The 26,045-nt window shown below is 29.8% G+C and overlaps 2 protein-coding genes across 3 annotated transcripts; one reads left to right on the top strand and one right to left on the bottom strand.

The window, feature by feature from the left end:
• The first annotated feature begins 1,118 nt into the window (after positions 1 to 1,118).
• Positions 1,119 to 3,792, top strand: LOC130824531 (tetraspanin-8-like). The gene is made up of 2 exons (XM_057689577.1): positions 1,119 to 1,847; positions 3,256 to 3,792. The coding sequence occupies exons 1-2, from the start codon at positions 1,350 to 1,352 to the stop codon at positions 3,556 to 3,558; spliced, it is 801 nt and encodes a 266-aa protein (XP_057545560.1). The 5' UTR covers positions 1,119 to 1,349; the 3' UTR covers positions 3,559 to 3,792.
• A 12,757-nt stretch (positions 3,793 to 16,549) lies between these two features.
• On the bottom strand, positions 16,550 to 25,551 carry LOC130824530 (WAT1-related protein At4g30420-like). Of its 2 annotated transcripts, XM_057689575.1 has the most exons (7): positions 24,678 to 25,551; positions 24,153 to 24,221; positions 22,317 to 22,433; positions 19,425 to 19,668; positions 18,807 to 18,965; positions 17,523 to 17,674; positions 16,550 to 16,849 (listed from the first exon to the last, which is right to left on the bottom strand). In XM_057689575.1, exons 1-7 carry the CDS (start codon positions 24,854 to 24,856, stop codon positions 16,657 to 16,659), a joined length of 1,113 nt encoding a protein of 370 aa, XP_057545558.1. In that variant the 5' UTR covers positions 24,857 to 25,551; the 3' UTR covers positions 16,550 to 16,656. The 2 variants fall into 2 exon arrangements, with proteins under 2 accessions (XP_057545558.1, XP_057545559.1); XM_057689576.1 differs by lacking the exon at positions 24,153 to 24,221.
• Positions 25,552 to 26,045: the final 494 nt, after the last annotated feature.

Here is a 26,045-nt window from a genome sequence, read left to right as displayed (position 1 = left end):
CTTGATTAACAAATAGGTTCCAAAAATCACAATTTTTTCCAAGAATATTCATTAACATGAGTTGAGCATTCCAAATTGAATCTATCCCTGATATAATTCATAAAATTGAGATGAGAAATAAAAAAACTATTAATTTTCCCTTGATCAGCTAAATGGGTATTTCAAAAAGTTGAAAATTTTTCCAAAAATATTCATATACATGAAATGGGCATTCCAAAATTTCAATCTACCCCTAAAACATTTCATAAAATTGAGATGAAAAATAACAAAATCTATTCATTTTCTCTTGATTAGCAAATTGGGTATTCCAAAATATCATTTCCTATAAAATTCATGAACAAAAGAAGGGCATTCAAAAATTTAATCACTCCCTAACAAAAATCCAGTAAAAATTGAAACGGGCAACTACATAATTAAATAATTTGAACAAAAAATCAAGTAATCAAGATAAAAAAAAAAAAAAATCCACATTCAAGTTACTCAGATCAGAAAAACATCAATGAAAAAAGAGGCAAAGAGAAGGACCTCATCTTTGAGCATATGAAGAAGGGTAGTTTTCCCAGACATAATTAACATTCTTCATATCAACCAATATCAACAACACTCGAAGGAGCACAGAAGCACTGTCGATGGGTTAAAGGCGAGGAGGCAGGCGATTATCAGAGAAGCCAGAAGCACAGAAGCCTCGAAGAAGGAATGAGAGAGAAGGCGAGGAAGTCTGAAATGGAGATGGAGAATGAGAGTGAAGGCGAGGAAGTCTGAAATGGAGATGGAGATTGGAGTGGAGGCAGCCAGGTTCATGAAATGAGTATTGACTACTGAGTAGTTGCCCAACCCTAATGCCTAATCCCCTAAAATTTGATTTTAAAACGGTTTTACGGTCCGGTTTGGTTTTAGAAATTTTAAACCGGGACCGGACCGTAAACCGTTTAAAAAAAAAAACCAGACCAGACCACTTAGACCGTAGACCAAACCAAACATTTAAATTACGGTTTGGTTTACGGTTTAGACCAAACCATGTTCAGCCCTAATTTTGATACATTTAACAAATAGCTATGAGATCGCTATTTATCATTTTACAATAAAATTATTAAATTGTATAATAGAAGACGAGTCAACTAGAGTATATTCCGTGAAGCGCGTACCTCAAATCAGTTAAATTCTTAGTTCCCATTCAACCATCCATTTTTAAATCCTGCTATTTCTACGAAACTGTCTTAATCACACCACTACAAATATCTCAACCTCCTCACCAAATTCCAATCATCATTGCCAGATTTTCTACCCACACAACCGCAAAACCAATCCAGAAAACTCCCCATTTCCTCCGTCAAAAACCCACAAAAACAATGAGGTGTTCAAACAGTCTTGTAGGAATCCTTAATTTCGTAACATTTCTCCTTTCAATCCCCATCCTCGGCAGTGGAATATGGCTAGCACACAAAGCCACAACCGACTGCGAGAAATACTTAGAAAAACCCATCATAATTCTTGGAGTTTTCCTCATGTTGGTTTCACTTGCCGGCTTAATCGGCGCTTGTTGTCGTGTTAATTGGCTTCTTTGGGTTTACCTTCTTGTTATGTTTCTACTAATCGCAATCCTCTTTTGCTTTACTATCTTTGCTTTTGTTGTTACGAATAAAGGTGCAGGAGAAACTGTCAGTAAACGTGGGTATAAAGAGTATAAACTTGGGGATTACTCTAATTGGTTACAAAAAAGAGTAGATAATCCTAAGAATTGGAGGCGTATTCGTAGTTGTTTGGTTGATGGTAAAATTTGTCAGAAACTTGCTGCTACTAATTCTCCTCAGACTGTATTCTTTTCCAAGCATTTGTCACCAATTGAGGTATATTATTATTTCTTCGTTTTCAAATTCTTTTTAGAATTTCAGATCTGGGTTCTTGATTATTTTGTGTTTGATGCAAGTTTTATGTTCTGGGTTTCATAATTTCAAGTTCTTGATCTGTTTGTTTTTCTGGGTTTTTCATTATACTTTGTGGGTTAGTCCTGAACTTTGTGTTTGATCATTTTTTATTCTAGGTTTTGATTCAAGAATCAAGATCTTTAATTTTAAATTTGGAACATGAAATTTTGGAGTTGTTAGTAAAATGTGCATATGAACTGTCAATTTTGTCTTCTGGGTAAAAATTGCTATTTGCATGGGTTTCTTGTCTGCTTTTTTCAAGTCTATTCAGGAAAGCTGATAGCCTTTTTGTAGATAATCATCTTTTCTCTTTTGTTAGCCTTTAAAAGGCAGAATGTCCTGTTACTTTTATCTTTTTAATGGTCTGTTTCTTGTTGAATTTTAACATCCACAAAATGATCATGTTCTAGTCAAAGATTTTTACTGAATCATTGCATAATTAACTTCTGAATAAAGCCTAATACTTTACACAAATTCTTTATAGGAGACGGTAAGCCTAATACTTTACACAAGTTTTTGTATTAGACGATCTTACTGTGAGATGTACGCATATAAGTTAAATAGTCTAATTAATATAAATATTAATACATGAGCTTCTTGTTTTGATTTTGTCACATCAAGAAAATGGTCTCTCACTAGAGTAACTCAATACTTTGGGGGTGTTTGGCAAACGGTCGTTAATTGGTAGCTGATAGCTTATTAATTTGACCAATTGATTTTAAAAACTGGTTTGACCAGCTGATTTTAAAAACTGGTTTAACCAGATTGATATTGAACCCGCTGCTATGAGTAGCTTGTTTAAAAATAGCTTATTCATAACAATAAGCTGTTTCTACTAATTAATTTACAAAAACTAGCATTGGCTTGTTTGAACCTCCAACCCACTATATAAAATAAGCTAATGTTGTCCAATAAGCTATATTTCCAAACACACCCTTTAAATTCTACTCTACTTTGTTCCTCTGAGTTTTCCCGTTATTATAACCCGGTTTTGTAGAGTTTTTTGTCAAATGAAGCAAACTCCAAGAGGCGGAGGGAGTATGTGTTAGTACGTTGAATAAATCTTTCCTTTTTTGGACTAGGACTTTGCATATGATTTGAAATTTATTCGTAAACAAGCTTAGACGAGCACTGTACAAGTTCGTGTTTAGTTCTCTTGCCTATTAGTCGCCTTACAAGTGTTCCAAAATTGATCGATAGAGCTAACCTGCAGTTTTGATTTCGACGACAACTCTTAATGTGATCTTTATGCTTAGGATAATAAGCAAATTGAACTGTGTAACTTCGCCTGTTGTTTGCATGGAAATCTCATCGACTATGTTACATGCAGTCTGGTTGCTGTAAACCCCCAACAAGCTGTGGATTCACATACGTAGGACCAACCAACTGGACCAAGGTCGGAACATCAACCGATCCTGACTGTACTTCCTGGGACAACAGCCCAAACAAACTGTGCTATGATTGCAGTTCATGCAAAGCCGGGTTTTTACAGAACCTGAAGGGTGACTGGAAGAAGGTGGCAGTTATCAACATTGTTTTCCTCGTCTTCCTCATCATTGTCTACTCTATTGGATGCTGTGCTTTCCGCAACAACAGGTGGGACAATGCTGATCAGTGGAAGCCATATCGTTGAAGAAGATGACTTCTAGAGGATTCGTATCATACCTTAGCTTTCTAGTTTGTACAGATCTCGAGTCTGTTTCAAGACTATCGTCCTGCGTTTTGTGTAGTTTCACACATTAGTTTGTACATTGGACATATGGTTTATATGTTTGCCATGCTGCTGTGTATGTAAGTATGTTCGATCTCTGTCGTTAGTTTGACAGAGTTGACCTTCAGTATTATATGCAACGTTTTTTAAGTTGAATTTTTTGTTCATTTTTTGCAACGTTTTTAGATCTTCCGCGTATAGTTTCTTTTATAAATAGTGTTAAATGTACTACTGTACACGAATTACCGATGAGATTTCCGTGAACTGATTAGTAATTGATTGAATAGTAATGTTTGAACTGAAAACAAATAACTGAACTCAATTGGACACACCGAGTCGTAACGAGCTAAAGAGGTCTCAAGGGCTTTTTAATATTTACTCTCAAAAGCATATATTGGAATAATAAAGCCTGTTTGCATTGGTTTTCCTATTTATTGTTGTGATAGTAATTCAATTTAGGTGAGCAATAGAGCATCCTTTGAAGCCTCTTCAAGTGTCTCTTGGAATGACATAGACCCTCATGTAAACTTTGGGTTGTGTAAATTTCGATTTATTAGGGTTCAACCAAAATCTGTATTCTGATTTTCCTCCTCTCCTTCTTCCTTAACAGAGAACGAACTTCTCATTTCTGATTGCTTTAATTGCTTGATCTTCCACTTCATAAGGGTCCAGTCTTAGAATTTGCATCGGCTTTGCTTCAATCTCCGCGTGATATTGCATCAGGAAAAGACTTGAAGAAGTTTCTTGTTGTATGTCACCCTATGACTCTTGTCATTGATTTCACATAAACTTTGTGAATCTACATCTAACTTTGAATGCTGTTGTTTTTAATATCAGGTGATTGTTGGTTTGTGGGTCTTTTCAATATTGAGAAGCTGCTGCAACTTAATTAGGAACAAGAAAATGAAAATTGATTTAGGATTAATTGGGACAAAAAAAAAGAAGAAACGTTTGAAGAAAAGCTCTATGTTGAAAAAATCAGGTCTTTTCTAATTCTCAATTACTGATTTTTGCAGTCTGATTTGTTGCTTGTGGAGAGGTTGACAAAGCTTGAAAGGACGAATTTAAACGTCCTAATTCTCAACCATTGATTTTGAGTCGCATTTAAATGAGCTGCATTTAGATTATCATAGTTCTTGTGTGTCAGGCCAACAAATTAGTGTAATTTGGAATAGGTTGTTTGATAAAAATGTGGACTTGTTTATTATGTAAAATTCGTTTATACCTTCGTCGTGATTGACTTGCATTATAGCAGTTGCTTATTGTACATGTCTGAGTTAATTTTGTGTCATCCTTTTGTTTCATAAATCTTTGAACACTTACTGGCATTGATACCTGCAAGAGATTACATTAAGTTCAGTATTTCATAGTTCATGGTTTGATTTAAATCCACAAACAAAAGCGCATAATGAGGTGGGTCTTTAAGTCTGAAACAATTCACCGTAAATTGAAACTTATGGAAACTGTAGGCAGACAAAATATGAAGAACATGATCTACTGCAAACAAAGTTATCACTAAATAACATTATCTGTTGTTAACAAGCTTATTTCTACCTATGTCTAACGTCTTACTTGATATCTGATAATATCATAAACCAAACAATTTGTAGGAAATGCAGAAAGTCTCTTTGGAGCCTACCAAAATATGTCTGTCGTCTATTTGAGGTGTTTTCATGCACTTTTAACCTCAAACAGTGAGTCTTACTGACATAGGCACGTTACTGCATATGTTGGATGAAATACCAAGAGCACTACCTTCTATAAGAACAAATTGTCATGCTTTGGTAAGAAATGCATAGGCATATTGAACAACTTGGGAGCCTCCACCTGAAGAACCACTTAGAAGGATAATTAACAACAATACCAGTTGTTAATCAGGGAAGTAAAAAAAGAAAGTATAAATGAATTTAGGTAAATAAAAAGGAAAGTAAAAAAAAAATTTCATTTTAAATAACAGTAACTGGTTGCAGGTTAACTAACAACAATCAACAATACCACTTAAATGAGTTATTCATGGTTAATTGATAGTTCAGATTATTGTAGGAAAATCAACAATTGAATAATTTTTCCAATGGAATATTACTAAAATGAAGCTAAAGAAGCTTAAGGTGAAGCTAAGACATTGAATGTCCAACATGAATGTCAAGCAAATTGTAGTAAGTTGTTTTAAAGAGTCATCAACCTAAATGCTCTCAATATTTCATTATCATTAGCTACACTCGAACTTCAATTCAATCACTTGATTTGTAAATTAAAGATGAATTATTTTTTAGAATTTTAATTAATTATTAAATTATATATATTTTTTTAAGTTCAATGGGTAAAACTCATCCATTAGAAAGAAATATAGAAGGATTTTTGGAATCTGTTGCACATTAGGGTTTTCAATTTTTGAGTTCATTTCAGTTTGAAGATTTCATCGGTATATTTGATTTCAATTCTTGTTGAAGCAAATATTATGTGTTTATAAGAAGGGTTATTAGATTTGACATTTATATTTCCGCAATAGAAGAGTCGCTTTTGCCAAGAGACAAACCTGGAGTTTAACATTCTTGAATGGTGGAAGTTAAAGCAAATCAAATACCCAATTCTTTCCAATATGGCTGCTAACTTATTATCTGCTACAGTTTCGGGGAATTCCATTTTTAATACGGTAAGCGAGAAGCTGGATTGTCAGAGGAGCTACTGAAACATGATACATTAGAAGCCCTCATTTGTGCTATAAATTGGTTGCGGCATGGAATACAGGAGCATGATAGTAATACATCTTTATCAGATATCTCAAGAGTTGATATAAAGATGGAACCTCGGTAAGTTCTTTAACGGTGTTTTAGTTCTAATATCTCCACCATACAAGTTCAAGGTTTACCTGAGTTTTTGGGAGTTTTGCTGCTGACCACTAATTTCTGCTTCCAATTGATCATATTGATATTACGCTTGGAAAATGTAAGTTTTTTTTTTAATTGTTGGGTATGATTTTTATTTTTTTTAAAGGTTATTAGTATTTGTGATAAGTTATTGCAAGTTGGAATTTTGGTGAGTTCTCTGAAGTGTTAATGTTGATTGATGTGTACGATGTAGTTTTAGGGTTGGGGAAATGTAATGGTGTTGGGATTATTTTGTAACGAAAATTTGTGTTTGCATTTTGGTTTTAATGTTTGACTTTATAGCTCTTGTGTTTTGAGCGAAGGTTGGAATCTTGAAGCAAGTCTTTGCTTTCATGTGAATGATGTCTCTTGGAACCCCAAAATAGAGTTAGATTGTATCACAGACGGTGCATAATTCTCAGTGGTTGTTCTGCAGGTTATAAAGATCATCTCGTGACACCCAAATCATGTCATCATCATTGGGATTTACTCATTGGGTAAAGAAGATATGTTGCTCCAAGTTTCAGGTTGCGAAAAAGCGCAGAGTTCACAAGCATACGAAAGAAAGACGTACCCAATGAGGTTAGCTTTTTGGGGCTTCGTATTCGTAGGGTGTCTGTATTGAGGTGGACACACTGTGGTGTAAAAATTGTGGAATGCGATGATCCTAACCTTTTCTGGGGGCAGTGCTGGCCTTTGGTTGTTTAATGTAAATACAGCAGTGATTATTGAGGATATATGACATGTGACATTTATAGAGAAATTGACATGACAGACCTGAAACCACAATGCACCTGAAGCACTACAAAAATTTTGTTTATGAAGAAGCAGATTTATAGATGTTCAACTAGAAGTTTGCTGATTATATCTGAATGGATAGGTTTGCTATCTTTAATACAAATTTTGTAGACGTATGATTAAGATTATTGTAATGTAAGTAAATCCTATATTGCTATGTCTATCAGATAGTATTCTTGGAATGCTTTCATTGCTCTCACGCTTCTCCCGGTCTCAGAATAGTCGGAATTGGACATCCCGGCATTGTCGCAGTTGAAACAAATACTACTTTACCAAGAACTATTTTGTTGCTTGTATACACAAAGATTTTGTCAATCTGATTGGACTTTTATGTAATAACCTGTCATATGGACAATGTACTCCGCTTTTCGTAGCAGTCATGCACAACAGCTCAATTGGAACAATGTGACTTGATTTCGGCAATTTACTATGTAATTTTAATGGTAACAAAGCAATTATACGTCAGTTATTTCGGTCAAAAATTATTTTTTGTTAGCTATAAGTTTAATCGAAATCTATTTACTCGATATTGTGGACTTTTTCTTGATTGAGTTATTGCCAAATTAAAAATATGCCCATGAAAACATTTGATTTGAAAGTTAGATTTATTATCCGCAACTTATATAATTAGCTCGGTGTCAACTATAAAATGCAAGTAGTATTTTACTATTCATTTTTTAATTTAACAAATAGTTGCTTTTCTTTTGTTGAGCTCCTCCCACATGTAGTTAGGGAAATGAGATTGTTTCACGTAGAGGTTTGCAACCTGTTCAATACGTTTTCATGCCTTTTGGCTGAACAAATAAACTTTTCAATACATTTTTATGTCTTACTTTGATGTTGGTTACTAATACCTATACATTTCAGCCCTTGTATTTTTCACACATTTGCAACACATTGATATTCTAATATTTTTATTCGTATTATTGTTAATAAAAGTGTATAAAATAGTATTATAAAATTCGATAGGGTGACTTGGGGGACCGTGTGCGTGGCACACAACCCCACAACTAGTTATCAAAAAATATATCAAAATAAGAATAAGGAAATTTTAATTTCTAAAATAAGTGTTTTATGTCAAAGTTGCGGTCAGGTATGTGCGCTAACAGCGAATAAAGAAAATATTCAAAAAAAGCAAAATTCTCTGTTTGTTGTTTTCAATTTTTTGTCCGTTTGAACACTATGACATTATCTCCCTTTTGTTTGCTGTTATTAACAGCGAATAAAGAATTTTGACTTTTTAACCGGTTTGTTGGGTTCGGTGTAGTAAGTATAAGGAATATTCATGACCTCAAGCTCAAACACCATAATACTTATATTGCCAATAAAAATTTCCTATATCTTAATTTGGGATTTTTTATAGTAAGCTTATTTTTTTCATCTTTTGCAAATGATGTGTTTAGGACCATTCTCCAAACCACTCAGTTTTTATATTGTTGCCATTTTTGCCTTTTACTTGCCTCCTCCGTGTAAAACTTGGACCATTATCAAAGTCTTTTAGGTCATTTATAATGTTTTTTTCTCTATTCCGTGTGAAGAACAACAATATCACATTCACATGCACCAATTTTTGGCGCAAAGTAATATTTTAGATCAAAATTTTCAAGAAAAAAATTGAACATAAAACGAAATAACAAGTCTTGTATAAAAACGTCTCACCGTAAGACGAGGTCATACAAGCAACCCATTTGTAAAAATACAAAAAAAAACAATGAAATTTAAATTGAACATGACAACAGTTTTTTAAAGAGTTTAGACTAACCTAATAAAAACCATCTAATGATGAGACGGTCTCAATAAAAAATTAATGAAAACGAAATGCACCCAATGGCGCTTAGGAATTAGGAATGGTCCATGAGCATGGATCTTCTATTTCGGCCATGGCCTAAATGCAACAACATTGATGTGTTTAGGCCATGGTATAGACGTTTTAAGCACATAACTCTTTTTCATTTTTAAAAATTTCTTATTACACCTCGTTTTGTATGAGACCGTCTCACCATAAGACAGGCCCAAGTATTAGCCCATTTTTTAATAACCAAAACTTGGCTGAGACCGACTCAAATTGAGATCAAGAGTGGGTTGGCCCAATTTTCTGGGCATTTATCAATTTTGATCTTAAAGGTATCAATTTCAACGTAAAGTAATACTTAAACATATTAATTAAAGAAAAAAATTTCAATTTGAACCTATAAGTGATCAATTTTGACGTTAAACTGATCATTCTATGGATGAATTTCAACAACAAATGAATGGTCAATAAAACTATCAATAATAGTATTAAAACTATCAACATATTAAATTTGAACTAAATGCTATACAATATATCTATACAATTTGAATACTTATTTTTTAAAACGATAATTGAAGATTAGAAGTTCAAAATTAAGTTAGATTATAAAACATCATTGTCAAATTATATGTTATAATTTAACTATTAATATATTCAATTTGAACTAAAACCTATACGATATCTTTATAGCCTTTGAAATAATTATTTTGAAGACGATAATTGAAGCTTATACGTTCAAAATTGAGTTAGATCATAAAACATCAATCGTCAATTTATGTGTTATAATTTAACTATTAACATATTCAATTTGAACTATTTACAAATATATATAAACGTGTTGAGGAACGAGTAATATCACTATTATTGATCGATGATTAAAGAGTACAAGTACTCTTATGTTCCATTAGAACCATCATGTTGCATTGAATAAAAGTACTTGTTTTGTACAATGTTTTAACACTATTATTGATAATGTTATTGACCATTTATTTGTTGTTTAAAATTTATCCATAGAATGATAAAATAATACCATTTTATTAACTTCGTTTTCAAATTGTGAAACAGAATTATATTTAGGTAGAAATTGATCAGTTTAATGTCAAAATTGATCAAAAATTGGTCAAAATTGAAATTTTTTATGTTAATTGATCTGTTTAAAATTTACTTTAAGTTGAAAAATTGAAAAATGCCCAGAAAATGGAAAAAACGAGAAAAAGCATGTGATGTTGATACACGTGCGAATTAGGCCGACCCAAATTGACGGTCTCATTATGAGGTCGTCTCGTCCAAGACCAGCTGTTTTTTAATTGATTACTTTAAGATCGTAAGTGATCGTTTTAAGGTTTTAAGTAATCACTCTAAAACTATAAGAAAAATGATTATTTGAAATTATAAGTGATCACTTTAACGTTATAAGTGATCACTTTAAAACAGAATGTGTGTATTGGGCCAACCCAATAAAGACAGTCTATTTAAGAATTCGCATTTTTATTAATATATATTAACTTTCATAACATGTATTTATTCTTGGTTAAGTGCAAATTTGTATTCTTAAATATACTCATATATAATCGCAAATATAATTTTAAAATATTATATATATTGATCACAGAATAATTATATATAATTAAATATCACTATGTAAAATTAATTAAATAACAATATTAAATTATAGTCACAAAATTTTAATACGAAAAATCTGGCCTTTATTTATCTTATGAAAATCCGTCCTTTATATTAATTTTTTTTTTGTTTGAAGCAAGTTTTTCAAGTTAGATAACATTTAAGCATTAGGGTTTGGATCAAGCCAACAATATTTTGGAGATTTTAAGGAATAATTCTGTTAAAGAAACACTTATCTCATACTAGTTGAATTCTATTTCTAATTCCTAAGATCAATTGCATGATGGTAGTCAAATTTAAAGATTTTGTTTGCATTAAGAATTTAGTAGGATGAAGAAAGGAAGGGATGAAGAAGACAATAAAGAAGAGGGATTATGATAAGTGTAATTATTTTTATTTATGTGTTTATTTTAATACTCTTTTTATGAAGTTTAGAGGCAGTTTAAGACCATTTTTGACTCATTTACTTTAATTTGTGTTTTTGAACTAAATTTGAGTAATTGAATTAATTATGGTGATTATCGAGTTTATTTGTGCAACATGTGGGCAATACAATTGAACTAAGTCACGAAAAATGTTCTAAGTACAAGTATACTCGGCTTTAGGAAGTAATGCCCCAAAATTTTTCTCAATTTTATATTTTCCTGTGCTACTTTCATTTATGCAATTTAAAGTTCAGTTGCAATTGGATTTGTAAGTTTCTTTGTATTAATTGTCTTTCTTATTCTAGTATCATAATTAGGATTTAATTTCATTGTATTTATGTTATTCTCCATGATTAGTGAGTAGATTTTTTGTTTTAGGATTAGGGTTGATCTTAGATTCGAAGTATAAACTAATATTATTGAAAGTGTCTATAAGCTTAGGGTTTTTAAGATTAAATTCGGCTAATGACCTTAAATTAAATTTGTTTTGTTATTAACCTATTTAATATAATATGAATTTGAGGTTAGGATCAACTTTACTTTAGGGTAAAATTTAGTTAAATTCTTATTAATTCAGTCAATTAAACGAGCGTGTGAGATTTAAATTAATTGGATCTAAATTTAATAATCAATCAAAATAGCAAGAAATTTGAGATTAACAAGATCACTTTAATCATCTAAATAATCCAAATTTTTATAGGTGCTATTATTAGTTGTGTTCATATGACGAGAATTTAAGTGATCCTAAAGTCTTTTATTTATAAGTTAGATCCTGAATTGTTGATTTTAAGTTATTTCATTATCATATTTGAATCATTTTAATTTTTGTTAGATTAGAATAGAATTAATATCAATCATATTTGTTCGTTTGGTATCCCGTAATTATAAATTAGGCAAATTAATTAACTCGCTTTCCTAAATTCGCCTCATAAAACAATACGTACCTCGTGCGCTTGTAGTATGAGATTGGTAGAATAAATTAGAAGCATGTAGTTTTACACTATGATCACCAATCAGCCTTGCATGTTACTCAAAATCCTGTATTTCATGAAAAATGAAACACATTGAGTAGGATATTATTATAGTTTTGTTCTCTCTATTATGTTCTCTAAGTTCCGTTAATCGATGTCTAAATTTATGCATTCCCAACATAATTATCTTTTTTTAAGTTTATAATATGATTTGGATTGTACCTAGGTGGAGTTGTTTGGATATTCTCTACCAAAGAGCTAGTTATCTATGTAGGAAATAATAGAGGTTGCATAATATTTGTAAACATAGAAAAAAAATTATTTAGAGATATTTTAGTCTAGAATAATTATACAATATATAATATAATAGTTTTCTCACTAAATTATTAAGGTTCTTGTAACAGAACAAATATTTAAAAAATGAGAAAATAATAACCATAAAAAATGACGGATCAACTGTTTTAATCCAAAAATTTCATTGTCCATTTAACTGAAAAACTCAACTCAAACTACACAAATTGTTCCCATTAATTCAACTAGCCCAAAGATGTTTGAATCAGAATCTTACTTGGAATCATTTAGCGGAGTGGGATCAAATTGTATGATTATACGACTCTACAAATAAACTTTAGTTCATTAAAATATTTTTTACCTAGTCATTATAATTCATTTTTAACGCTTAAATTTTTGAATTAAAGTTTCTTTGACTTTATTTTTTAGAATATACTCCCTCCGTTCTTTTTTGTTTGTTTACTTTATGAGAGAGAAATTTAAATTTGATTTTTGAATACATATATTCACGACAAAATATATTCATGTGGAATCTTGTTAAATTCATCTTGATATTGATGCAAAGAATTTTAATATATAATTTTTACAAGTTTTTATTATGTGTACTATGAGATATCGAGGCTCAAAACTTGCGTTGAAATACGTAAAAACGTAAAGTGGACAAACAAAAAGGAACGGAGGGAGTATATGAAACTGAAAATATTTGAACTCTAAATCGATAAAATAAGCTTTATGTTTTAAAAATTGTTTTATAGAATATTTTAAACATATGCTTGTATGTGAAAGAAATTACTGAAAGATGATATATAAGAGAATTTAATAGTGATTATGACTAAATATGTGCGATAGTAGAATTGTAGAATCGTAGAATCGCACTATAATCTTAGCATGTACATCAGCGATTAGGACAACCAACAAATCTTTAACCTCATGTTCATAGCAAACGCACTAAAACCTTGGAAAAATTACCTATGTTTCATTTTCTAGCAAATTATAGCATGCAATATGGAAGGAAATTTATCGAAAGATGCCCAACGTTATCAACTGCCCAAACTACATTACCAAATAGGATACGGAAAGTATTGATTAAACTACATAATAATTTTGTCTAGTATCCCATTTGTTTCTTCAATATTCATCAATCATTTATAGATTTGTGTTCTGAGATTTTTTTATTTGATTTATCTCAACATAAATTAATTAAAAATAATTTTTTATAATTTTTATTTAAGCACAATTAAAAATATTATGAATTGAAATAGTATATTCGTCTATAAGTGCGAATATCAGAATAAACTATTTAAAATTGAAATAGTACATCGATTAGTATTTAATTGTTAAGGTCTTTATAAAGTTATTTAGGAGTATGACTTACTTACTTAGTTACAAATAATTAGGAATGAGATAAGTCCTATACTGGTCAAGTTTATATTGTCAGATGGAGGTTTGCGGATCAGCTTTACTCAGTCTTTTTTGTTGTAGGAATCTCTTTCTCTAGGTATCTTTCTCAAGTCGAGGTACGCGATCTTCGGCTGCATTCTCTTTTATGGGTATGAGTGTCTTCCTTTCCTCCACATACCCTGATCATAGGTCCTAAACAGGACACATTAAGTATAATGATAATGATGATAAGGCGTATCCATAGTAATCGATAAATAAGGACAAAACCAAGTATCACCCCAATATCCTAAATTACATGATGTGGAAGATCTAGAAAACGTAACAAGACAGTTGTTATGATAGATGAGGTGTAATATTGTAGGTCGCATGTGGCAGTGATTGGAGTGAATTATTGATGAAGCTGCTTCGAGTCTCCCCATTGGTCTATTGGATTGTATAAAGATTAAGGTGATTAGGATTTCTGTCAGGATTTCTGTCATAGATGTCCGCCATGTTCTCTCATAGCCACATTCCACATCATCGTATTGTCCCACTCACATACATCTATTAAAACTTGATCGATCTATTTTGTTATGAATTACGTGACTTGAATGCACATTTGATGAGTGCATTTATGTATGACTCTTGGGTTTGAAATTCAATGGGTGTGATAATATAGGAGATTAAGTTGTTAACTTAATGATTGTAGTGTTTAAGTGTGATTTATTGTGGAAGAGTATTTATGGAAATTATTGGTGTTAATGATGATTAGTGAAGAAGTGCAAAGGGCTTTGGTAGATGCTTGCTCGAACAGAATTCTAACAGAGGAAGTCTGATGGTCGCTTGACCGAGCCGCTCAATCGAGCGAGTTTTCTTGGTTGGTCGAGCTGTCAGACATAATGCATCCAGAAGGTGTCTGTAGCTCGCTCGACCGAGCGAGCTCTCTGTTCCGGTCGAGCGGATCCACTGATGTGCCTAGGATGCTGTTTTTCGACCTTTCAAGATTTTGGAGCTGTTTCATATCATTCGTTATTCAATATTAATCCTGTATTCAGTGAGCAATTGACATTAATGTACCTAGTACTATATATAAAGCTTTCATACTCACTCAATAGACATATCATACACAACCCCTAAGCCAACACAAAACCTTTTGTTTTTATCTCTTACACAATTGTAATACTTCATTTGTGAGAGTATTTTATACTCCATTGATATAATATAAACAGAAACTACACGCGACGGAGGACGTAGCCATCGGTGGGTGAACCTCCTTAAATCTTTGTGTCTATTTGCTTAGTTTACATTATCAAACATTGTTTTGTTCATTGTTGTTTGTATCGTTCATCTAAATTCTTAACATCGTAACGGTTTTGGCAAATATTTCATATTTCTCATTCTTTACCTTCATGAATTATTCGTCCCATTATTTATTTTTTTACTATTAATAAAAAAATTAATTTATTTTATTATAAGTTCGGTTAAGAGAAGGAAAACCTAGATGAGAAGTGAACCAAACACATTATTTAGAAAAGTGATACAATTTTTCAATTGAGATAAATTCGACTCTCAATAAAAAAATCTTTTTAAATAATTATTAATATTAAAGAACTATCTCAATCAAAAGTTTAAGCTAATATTAAGACTCCAAGATATGTTATGTACTCTAATATGCCCCCTCACACAAAATTCTTTGAGCTAGAAGTATGCATGCATCATAAGCTCTTCTTACACTTAGCGTGAAATATTTCATTTTGATGAGGGGTAGATGAAATTTGGACCCGGGACCTTCCGTCACATAGTCTTTTAATATCATGTTAAGGAACCAACGCAACCAAAAGTTTAAACTGATAATTGCGGTCATATGATTTATTATGTACTCTAAAAATTAATATATAAAAATTTAATAACGTGAGATTTTATTTGATTTAATTCATTGCCAAATTTTATTGTTTTAAGTTATAATTCAAAGAAAGCTAAGGACAGCCCATAGCCTATATGTCATGTTCTCTTTTTACTTAAACTACGATTATGATTATTATATGTTGAAGTTGTTTTTTTTTTTTTACACTTGATTTTGTGATCAAAATAAATTTCTTTATCATAGTCTCTAATCAATTGTTGAAAGCTATGGTAAAATTATAATAGATTATAGCAAAATAATAATAAAATTACGTACACATTCTATTTAATTTATTAAAAGTTGTACATGATAATTGACACCAAAAATATACTGATAATAAATCTTTTATTAATGCTATCATAAAAAAGAGTAAAATTGCGTAAGTTTAAGTCCTTTAAATCCAATTAAATGAGAACTATCAACAGCATTAGAATAATAAATTACTATTGTTTTTGTTTACCAAATTTCCCCTTTTCGTTTATTTTATTGCACATCTTTATAATGAGATGCCCAAGCTAGCTAATATAATACTAACGCTTAAAAAGTTCACTAGTTAAGTGTTTTAACAATTGACCATTGACAACCAAATTAGTGAATATTAGGAGTAGATTAAAAAAAATTTATCTACATAAGATGAAACATATCAAAAGTAGGATATTTAAGATAGGGCGTTTAAAACAGAATTTATGATCTGTTATTTATTTAATATTATAATTGAATTCGATTTAATCTGACTTAAAAATGGATTTACAATTATATAAAAACGAATATGAACATAAGACCCAATTTTTTTGAACTTAAACAACTAATTCAAAATCGACTCCATAGCCTTAATAAACACCTTTAATCCAAGATTAGGACTACACATCTAATAAATACTTCATATATCACTATAATAATATTTTACATAAATTGATCACAAAATTGATTAGACACCATGCAATTCTCTATAAGCTAAAATTAATGGTGCTTAATTATTAGAAGCATTATTACTATTATTTGTTAATAATGGTTGTTCCAAATCAATTTGATCATTTATCTCTTCATGAGGCATTTTTACAGGATAAGTTGCCGAAATAGGATCCAATTTGCTCTTCAATTCTTGAGATTTACCCCATAGTACAACATATAAGCCTATGATCACTGCTGTAGCACCCAGTAAACTGAGTAAAAAAAAAAATAAACAAAAAGTTAAATTTATGTTACTCGATAAATGTGCACGATTAAACGTTTTAATATATTTCACTCGTTTCCTAATATTTTTCTCGTTTAGAATATTTTATTTTGAAGAAAAAAATTTAATTAAGATTTTTAAAATATATATAAATGATAAAATATATCCATGTGATATCTTTTTAAATTCGTTTTAATGTATACTTTTTTATTATATATTTTTTATAATTTTTTATGATGTGTATTTAGAAATGCTAAAGCTCAAAATTTACTTTGAAAACTGTGCAAAAAGTAAATGAGAAGAATAAAAAAGAACTTAAAGAGTATACAATATAAAATACAATTTTTCCTCGCTCAAAAAACTCTTGATAAGAAAGTCCAATTGAACAAAAAAGGAGACGGTCCTGTTTAGTACAACAAATTTTTACTAATTGAAACTAATTGTAACTGAAATTGATTATAATTGATTTTTAATTAATAATTAAAACTAAATTTTACTGATTAAAACTGGCTTTTATTAATCGCAATTGATTACGGATTGTAATTGATTTTAAACTGGTTATATTTGATTTTTACTAATTAAAATAGATTTTTACTGATTATTATTGTAAGTAATTGAACTACAAAGGAGATTAAGAAGTAGTAAATAAATAATGTAATTACCTGCCAACATAAAGTTGTTCGTGAAGGAATATACAAGCAAAAACAGTGGTTAAGACGGTGGCTAAAGGAGTAAACATAGCAGCGTAGAATGGACCTCTTCGTGAGATACACCAAGATTGAACAAAGAATTGAACCCCTGATCCCAAAACTCCCTACATTTAAGACAAATCATCATACAATTAGTTTAAGTAAAACCTTTTCAATTAGGGATAGGAGTGAGCTATATAAGGAAGTTACTAATATCTCAAAGTATTTTGAGGCTCCATTTATGTTCTATAAATTTTAAATTTGGGATCCTTTATTATTAAAAAAGGAGATTTTTTTTTAAACTATAAATTAAAAACTAAACACAATTATATTGTAAAGGACAATATAAGAACTCAACACAATTTCTAACTACATTAATATTAATTTTGTAATAATAACTTAAATTAAAAATTTCATCTATAATTTTAACAAGGAAGATAAAAAAAGTAATGTGTTGATGAAATACAATAGAAAAGTGTAAAAGATTAAAGAATTGAAAAATCAAGAAATAAAATATTGATTATATGTTTTATGAAGTAAGTTGGAGATTATTAATGTTTAATGACTGAATGCAAATTAAATGATTTAAGATCAGAAGATGTTTAAGAGTTAAAAGAATTACTTTGAAAATAAATAAAAAAAGATGAGCAAAAAATGTAATCAATATGTTTTAATCCTATGAACCATTAATATGTAAAGAAAGTATGCAACCAACTACTCTATTTTATTAATAACTCATTTCAATATGAATTTTTTATATGATGCCCTTTAGCTTTAGGGCCTCGGTGCGGTTGGCACCCCACACATCCCCAAACCTGTCCCTACTGCTCCTCCGTCGATATTGTTTTTAGGAAGATGGCACAAGGATTAAGAAAAGTGTAAAAGATTAAGCAAACTTAGGGTATGTATACTGTTTTGGGGTAAAATCGACCGCTTTTTTCTAGTCCTTCCTGTAAATAGAGTATGGATATGAATTGTCCGTCATTTTTCTTCACCCAGACCCTACTTTCAAGTGGAATATTGGGTATGATGATGATGATTATAACGATGATGAGGGTGTAGAGATAGTAAACTGTATACTAGGTCCCTCTGTCCCATTAGAATTGAATCAAAGAGAAATGAGAGTTTATTTAAAAAAAAGTGAATAATGATAACAAATAAAAAAATATGCAAAAATAAAAATAATATATGCAAATTAAATGTGACGAATTAAAATAATAAATGATGCAAAAATGATTATAATGCTAGCATATATACCGAGAAAAAGCAACAAGTGAGTTCAAGACTGGAAGTCAAATTCCAAGAAGCAGGATCTGGCTCCATGAATAGAGCAATTGTACCACTTTGCAACATTGATAGGAAACACATCCAAGCTGAAAGAGATAGGTGGTCAGGGTAACGTGCTGTAGCTGGAACCTGCTTATTTAAATATGACAGTTAGATGATTTTTTAAAAAAACCTAATAAATTATTTATAAAAATGACATCTATTAACAGTTTGAAAAAAAAAAATCTTAGTAATTTTAAGATCATGTATACGAAGAACAAATATTTTTGTAAAATAAGTTATATATATAACATATAAGCTAATTATTGTAATCTCCATTTTATATGAGCTTGTACATACGAGCTTACTGGTGATCGTACGCTTGTCCACACGAGCCCATGAGTCCATGATGGTTTGTTAGCATAACACGTCTTGATAGACTTTATGTATAGTGTACATATAATAAGTCGATGTTTATAACCCATGGTATGTTATATAAACTTTATACTTTGGAGAAATTGAGATGTTTCATTTGAATGATTTGAAGTGAAATTATTACAAAAAAACATACAAATTAGGCATAAGGTATGTAAATGAAAAGTGAAATACCTGTAAAATAAGCCACAAAGACCAACAACAGCTACTTGCAAAGAGACATAAGCAACCAAGCAACCAGGTGTTGTCAACACCTAAAAACTGCAGCAATTGAGAGTTGGATTGGGGTAGCTGGAGACTACTAATAAAAAGCTTAGGACCTCTCAACAACGCCATGCAAATTGCACCTCCCACACAAAATGTTGTCCCTATTATCTTTGCTGCACTGCTAAGCGTCTTTATGTTTATTTGCTCCAACCTTTTATTTCAAGTGCATAATCAAGTCAATTAATTAATTAATTAATTTTAGGAAAAAGTGTCAAAAAGTACCTAATAAAATTTTTTTTTCAAAAAAATACCTAATAAAAAAAAAATTTCCAAACAATACCTAACAAAAAATTTCCTTTTCAAAAGAGTACCAAGTAACAGTTGGGGTTAAGTATTCCGTTATCATTTGCTTTTTCCCGTCGAAAAAACTGATCCACTTTTATTTCCTTATTTAAAATATTTTCTCTCTCCTATAATTCCCCATCTTCTTTCTCACTCACAGTTTCGAAGACCCCCATTCATCTTCTTCGCCCAAGCAGCTATTTGTTTGCAATTGTAAAGTTCTTGTTCCTTTACTATTTTCTTACTCATCTTCAATCACTTCCCTCTGCGAAAATCTTCAAGTAAGTAACTTTGTCCTATTTTTTTTGTTCGAAAATTTGGCATAATTTTGTTGAATTTTACACTTTTGCTTTAATTCTTCTTGTTGAATTTTACACTTTTTCTTTAATTGTTCTTGTTGGATTTGTGATTGGATTTTGATTTTTTTTTAATTACTTTGTTTTAGGATGTGTGACCTCATAAAACCTATTACAATTAGGATTTACTTTGGGGGTTTTTTTGTGACAAAATGTAATAGTACTGTGTGTGATTGGAAGGGTTTTAGGATTAAGACATTAAAAGAGGAAGTTTTTTACTTTGAAATTGCACATTTGATTGAGAATGATTATGGTTTGGATGATGTGGGAAGGATTTGGTATAAAAGAAAAAGGGTACACTTTATTTGATGGGAGAAGTGAAATTAAAGATGATAAAGATATCTATTCCTTTTTAAAATCCCCTGAAATTGATGGATGGTACCACTTGGATATTGTACATGAAGGGGATAATATGGAGGAAAAATCCAAAAACAACTTGTATATATGATGTTGTGTTTGTATTGGATAATTTATGTTGTATTCTTGGTACTCTTTTAAAAAGAAAATTTTATTAAGTACTTTTTAAAGATGGGCAAAAAAGATAACGAAAAACTTAACCTTAGCTGTTACTTGGTACTCTTTTGAAAAGAAAATTTTTTGTTAGGTATTTTTTGGAAATTTTTTTTAATAGGTACTTTTTTGAAAAAAAAAAATTTTATTAGGTACTTTTTTCCACTTTTTCTTAATTTTATGAAAATTCTTAGCTTGTTTTCAAATACTTGTTACATCACAGTCACTGATACTATTTATCGTTCAGTTCTATTTTATAAATTGCATCCAGATAACATGTTAGAAAATTAATAGTCAAGTGTGTTAGAACAAGTGTCATTATTCATATGAATGACGTTAACTTTGAATATTTAATCGAACATGCTTGGTCTTGTACTTTGGATAAGGTCGATAAAGATGTGTTATGTGAACGTTTTGAAGTTTGGAACGATAGATGAGGGTTGCTTGATCGAGGTAACAAGTGGAGAGCAGTGTTGAAGCTCGCTCGACCGGTTGAGTTGTTCATAGCCGGGTCGAGCGAGGAATGGGTGGGTTGAGCAGAATGGTCAAAACAAGTCAGTAGCTAGTCTAAAGGCTCGATCGAGCGAGGTAGTGGCTCGACCAAGCGAGAGTCGAGCAATCAGCATTGGATTCTGTTTTGGTCATAATTTGTAGTGATTGTGCAATAATGTGGTGCATTACTCTATTGTTTATTGTCATATTTAATTGGGGTGTTAAATGAGTTTTATGGTGAATAGTTGAGAGGTTCTAAGAATGATACTTACCTTCCACTATAAAAGGGAGTATCATTCATAGAACATAGACCACCACAAGCACACATATTAAGAGTAGTCTAGTGCATTGTTAAAAATTTGAGAGTATTCTTACTTTACTTTAATATTTTGTGATCTTAAGAGATTGTTCTCAAGACAAGGGGAGGTTTATTACATTGTTATTGTTGAATTCAATTTAATAAATTACATTTGAGGTGAGGTATCCGAGATACTTCATAAAACACTTGTGTTCATCTTTGCTTATATTTTTCATTTTGTTTTTCATTGTTAAACCTCTTTAAGACTTTCATTACAAAATGAAATTTTGTTTTAATTGTATAATCACATACTTTTAATTACTATAAATAAGCTTATTAATATAATAAAAAAGTATATTTTGATTTATTTAAGATGAACCAAATTAAACGAGTCTTAATTTTATGTTTGTTTGGCAACTTAATTTTAAAGAACTCAGGTAATTTCAAGAAAGCCAATTTCTATAATAAAATTAATGAATTAAGAATTTATAATATACATGTTAAATTTGCTATTAATGATGGTTACTTAAAAATATTTATATTATTTTTTGTCGAAATATAATATTTTTAGTCATTTGCTAAATAAATTAATAATTAAGATAATTACACATGATCATAAAATAAGGGGAGGTTATGAGTATGTTCAACATGTTCAACTGCACAAGATCAGAAAATTAGAGATCTCGGTATTAAATTATGTATTTTATGCTAAATATTTAAAAAAACAAAATTATTAAAAAAAATATCATAATTTTTAAAATTGCACAAAAAATTTATAAAATTTTTCAGATTTTGCTCCGCGATTCTCATAACATATTCTATTTGATGAAATTAGGCAATTGTGTCGTACATGTATCTTACCCCATAATAGCAGCTGTCATGAAGGTGACAGCAGGGATTAGGTTGGACGTTGCACTTGCAATAGATGAGGATGCCAAATACAATCCTTCAAAATACATGGTTTGATTAAGAGTTACCCTGAAATCATAAAAGTTACACGTCACTTTATTATATTATTAAATAATATTTATTTTTATTGTTATAAATGAACAAAATTTATAGATATATTAGTATAGAAATCCAAGCAAATGCGCAAACTTTTTTATTATTAATATATATGAAAATGTGTTTTTTAAGAAGAATTGACCGTGAAATTGAAATAGCTAATATTTTTACTTTATCATTGAAAAATGGTACGGTCAGCATTTAGTATTTTTGGTATTAAAATATTTTTTGAAATAATTTAATATAGTGTTTGAGAACAAGTATTTCATTTTAAATTATTAATTTTAATTACGAAATCATAAATGAAGAATTTGAGAATGACAAGGTTTAGATAGTCATTCTCAAATTCTCAACTTTAACTACTTTAAAAAAAATGGTGAAATTTGATTCAAATTCAAATTTGATAATTTTTTGATCTTCCAGATAATTAATTTGAGCCAATTTTAAATTTTCAAATAAAATCATATTCCAAACATGACATAAAATTATAGCAATTTTCATCTCATGAAGATATTAAAAAAATATTTACCTTTTTAGTGACCTCTTTAAACTGATATAATTATTAACTAATAAAAGCATACTTCAACTTTCAAATTAATTTAATGAATAATTGCGTTGAAACTCTAATAAACATCAATTTATGCCTGATTGGTTTTAAAATATTCAAATTATGTAATTTTTAAAAAGATTATAACTTCCAACATGAAAATGATTATAAACTTTCAATATGAAAATGATTTCAAATCACTAGATTATATTATATATATCTCAATTTAAGGCATAATTTATATAATTGTTTTATTTTTTAAAATTATCAATCATTCAAAAAGGTTGATAAATTTAATTTGCCCCACTGAAATTTTCAATTTTTTAATATTTTTATTAAATTATATGGTTGAAAAGATAAATAATTATCCCCTTGTGACTAAATTGACCATTTACAAAACATGATCGGGAACAACTTCAAAAGAAATATACTCACCTAGGCCCCCCTAATAAATGTGCAATGGCAAATGTCGATTTTGATCCCGGTTAGTAAGCAAGTACTCCCTTCGAATCAATTTAGTTGTCCCATTTCCTTATTTTATAAAGTCTTTTTAGTTGTTCTATTTTTATTTTTGTCAATCTTTTTTACCTAAATATCCTTAGTTCACACAAGTAATTACGAATATATCCCCATATACCTTACTTACCCAACTACCCTTCACTCTTACCCTTCACTATTTACCCTTTACTACTTACCATTTTTAATAAACCCCACACCATCCTTAATAACCGTGCCCAAGCAAATGGAACATCTAAATTGGTTCGGGAGGAGTATTACTTTTGACTCAATTCTCATATAACTTATTTTCTTCGGCCTAAAGAAAATTCACTACTAAACCAATCAATAATAATCCAAATTACTCTTCATATTTATAAAACGGCGTATTAACTTTTTGATGTAAACAATTCACATATGGATGACAATGTACACGTTATTGACAAACCACAAATTTGGTATTATATATTTTAGATGCGCGCATGACATTTAGTGACGAAAATTCTAGATTCCATAAAAGCTTCCAGACTTCTCCAAATTACGATGATGCCAAATTAAAAATGGTTGGCCAGTTTTTTATATGAAGACATTGTTTGGTCGACCAGCCACTTTTATTTTAAGAAAAAAGAAAATAATTGAAAATCACAAACCCAATGAAAGCTGTGATGAATATCAAAAGAAAGCACTTAAATCCCATGCTTGGTGTATTAGATCGTTTCCTGTATGTAAAATTATACAAAAATTATTTTCATTCATAAAAGTATATCATCAATTGTACTACTAAACAGATCGACTAAGTACAAGAAACATTTACAAACATGTCAAATCATGCTCTCACATTGTTGTAATTTTAACGGAAAATAAAAGCACTTAATTTGAAAATAAAATATATAAATTATAGCTGAGATTAAATGAAAAAAAATAAAATCTTCATAAAAGAAAAAAGAATGCAAATTGAATGAGACACACAAAAATAATTAATATAATATACAAATCAGAACTAATTGAAATTAACATATATTTTCTTATTGAGCATTAATGATCATTCTGTTTTCTGCTTGTGAATATATAAAAAAACTCTACATAAAAATGAATTATAATAAAGCAACGGTTCAATAATAAAATAATATAAAACTCTTATTTACACTAAATCAAAACAAATAAATAAAACTTACCTTGTGAAATAAGCAACAGGTGAAATGACCAGGGTAGCAATAGTTTGTCTATAGAAAATGAAAACCCTAGGACTCATGCCTTTAACAAGAGCAGCCCTATTTAGGAGAGCCATAGCTGCATACAATACTTGCATACTTATCATTGCCATTGTAGGCAAGTTATCCTCCAAAGCTCCCATTTTTATTTTTGTTTTATTTTTTTTCTAAGGGCTCTCTTTATTTTGCAAAGTGGAATGAACCTCTAATCCACATATATATAACCTAAGACATGGAAAATTCTAGAAGTGAATAATAAATGTGTAAAAAGAGAATCTCATCTTGTCTTAGTTAGTGAACAAATTACACTTTTCCTAGTAAAATTGGTATGTGTTCAGTTGTTTAATTCTCACTAGTCCATTCCTCTGTTTATCCTATAATAATAAAATTAAATAATAAAAAAGTGTAAATGTAAAATCGCTTCTTATCTTATTAGTTAGTAAATAAATAGCACTTTTCCGAGTAAAACAAGCATGTGTTCAATTTTTCAATTCTTACTAGTCTCTTTCTCGACCTATCATGTAATAATAAAATAAAATAATAAAAAAGTGTAAGTATTTGCTGGAAGATGAGGACGAAGATGAGAGCTACGGTTGTTGTTATATGTGATGCATATATATATCACATGTGATGTGGAAAATGGGTTGAATTATTGAGATACACGGCGGCGAGTTTAGCAATTGGAAAAATAGATTTGTTTTTATTAGAACAGCTGACTAGGATTTCTGATTAGGCTGCTACTTTTTATAAAAATTGCTATATTTTAATTTTTTAGGCAGCATTAAATTATGCATAATAAAAAATTATAAAAATTAAAATTTTGAAAATATTATGAAAGTATGCGACTAGATGATTAAAACTACATCTCACTTGACTATAATTTTTTATTACCCGCGATATATATAATAAACTTAAATTATGAAAGTATTTTAGAATTGAGAAAGTATTTTTCTCTGCCCACCTTTTTGATCGATAAATATGTTTTTTTGGATTATACGATAGTCTGAGAAATAGAAGAGATTAAGTGAGAATTAAACTTAAGACCTTGCTTTGAGAAGGTGATACCTGAAACGGCCCTAGGTTTTAAGGGTCTGGGGCGAAAAATATTTATGGATCCTAAACTATTATATATATATATATATATATATATATATATATATATATATATATATATATATATATATATATATATATATATATATATATATATATATATATATATATATATATATATATATATATATATATATATATATATATATATATATATATATATATATATATATATATATATATATATATATATATATATATAAAAGTTTGAAACTTAAC

Source organism: Amaranthus tricolor, chromosome 9, assembly GCF_026212465.1.
Source record: "Amaranthus tricolor cultivar Red isolate AtriRed21 chromosome 9, ASM2621246v1, whole genome shotgun sequence".
NCBI classification, from domain to species: Eukaryota; Viridiplantae; Streptophyta; class Magnoliopsida; order Caryophyllales; family Amaranthaceae; genus Amaranthus; species Amaranthus tricolor.
Note: the sequence above shows the minus strand (reverse complement) of the source record. Positions and strands in the feature narration are given on the sequence as shown.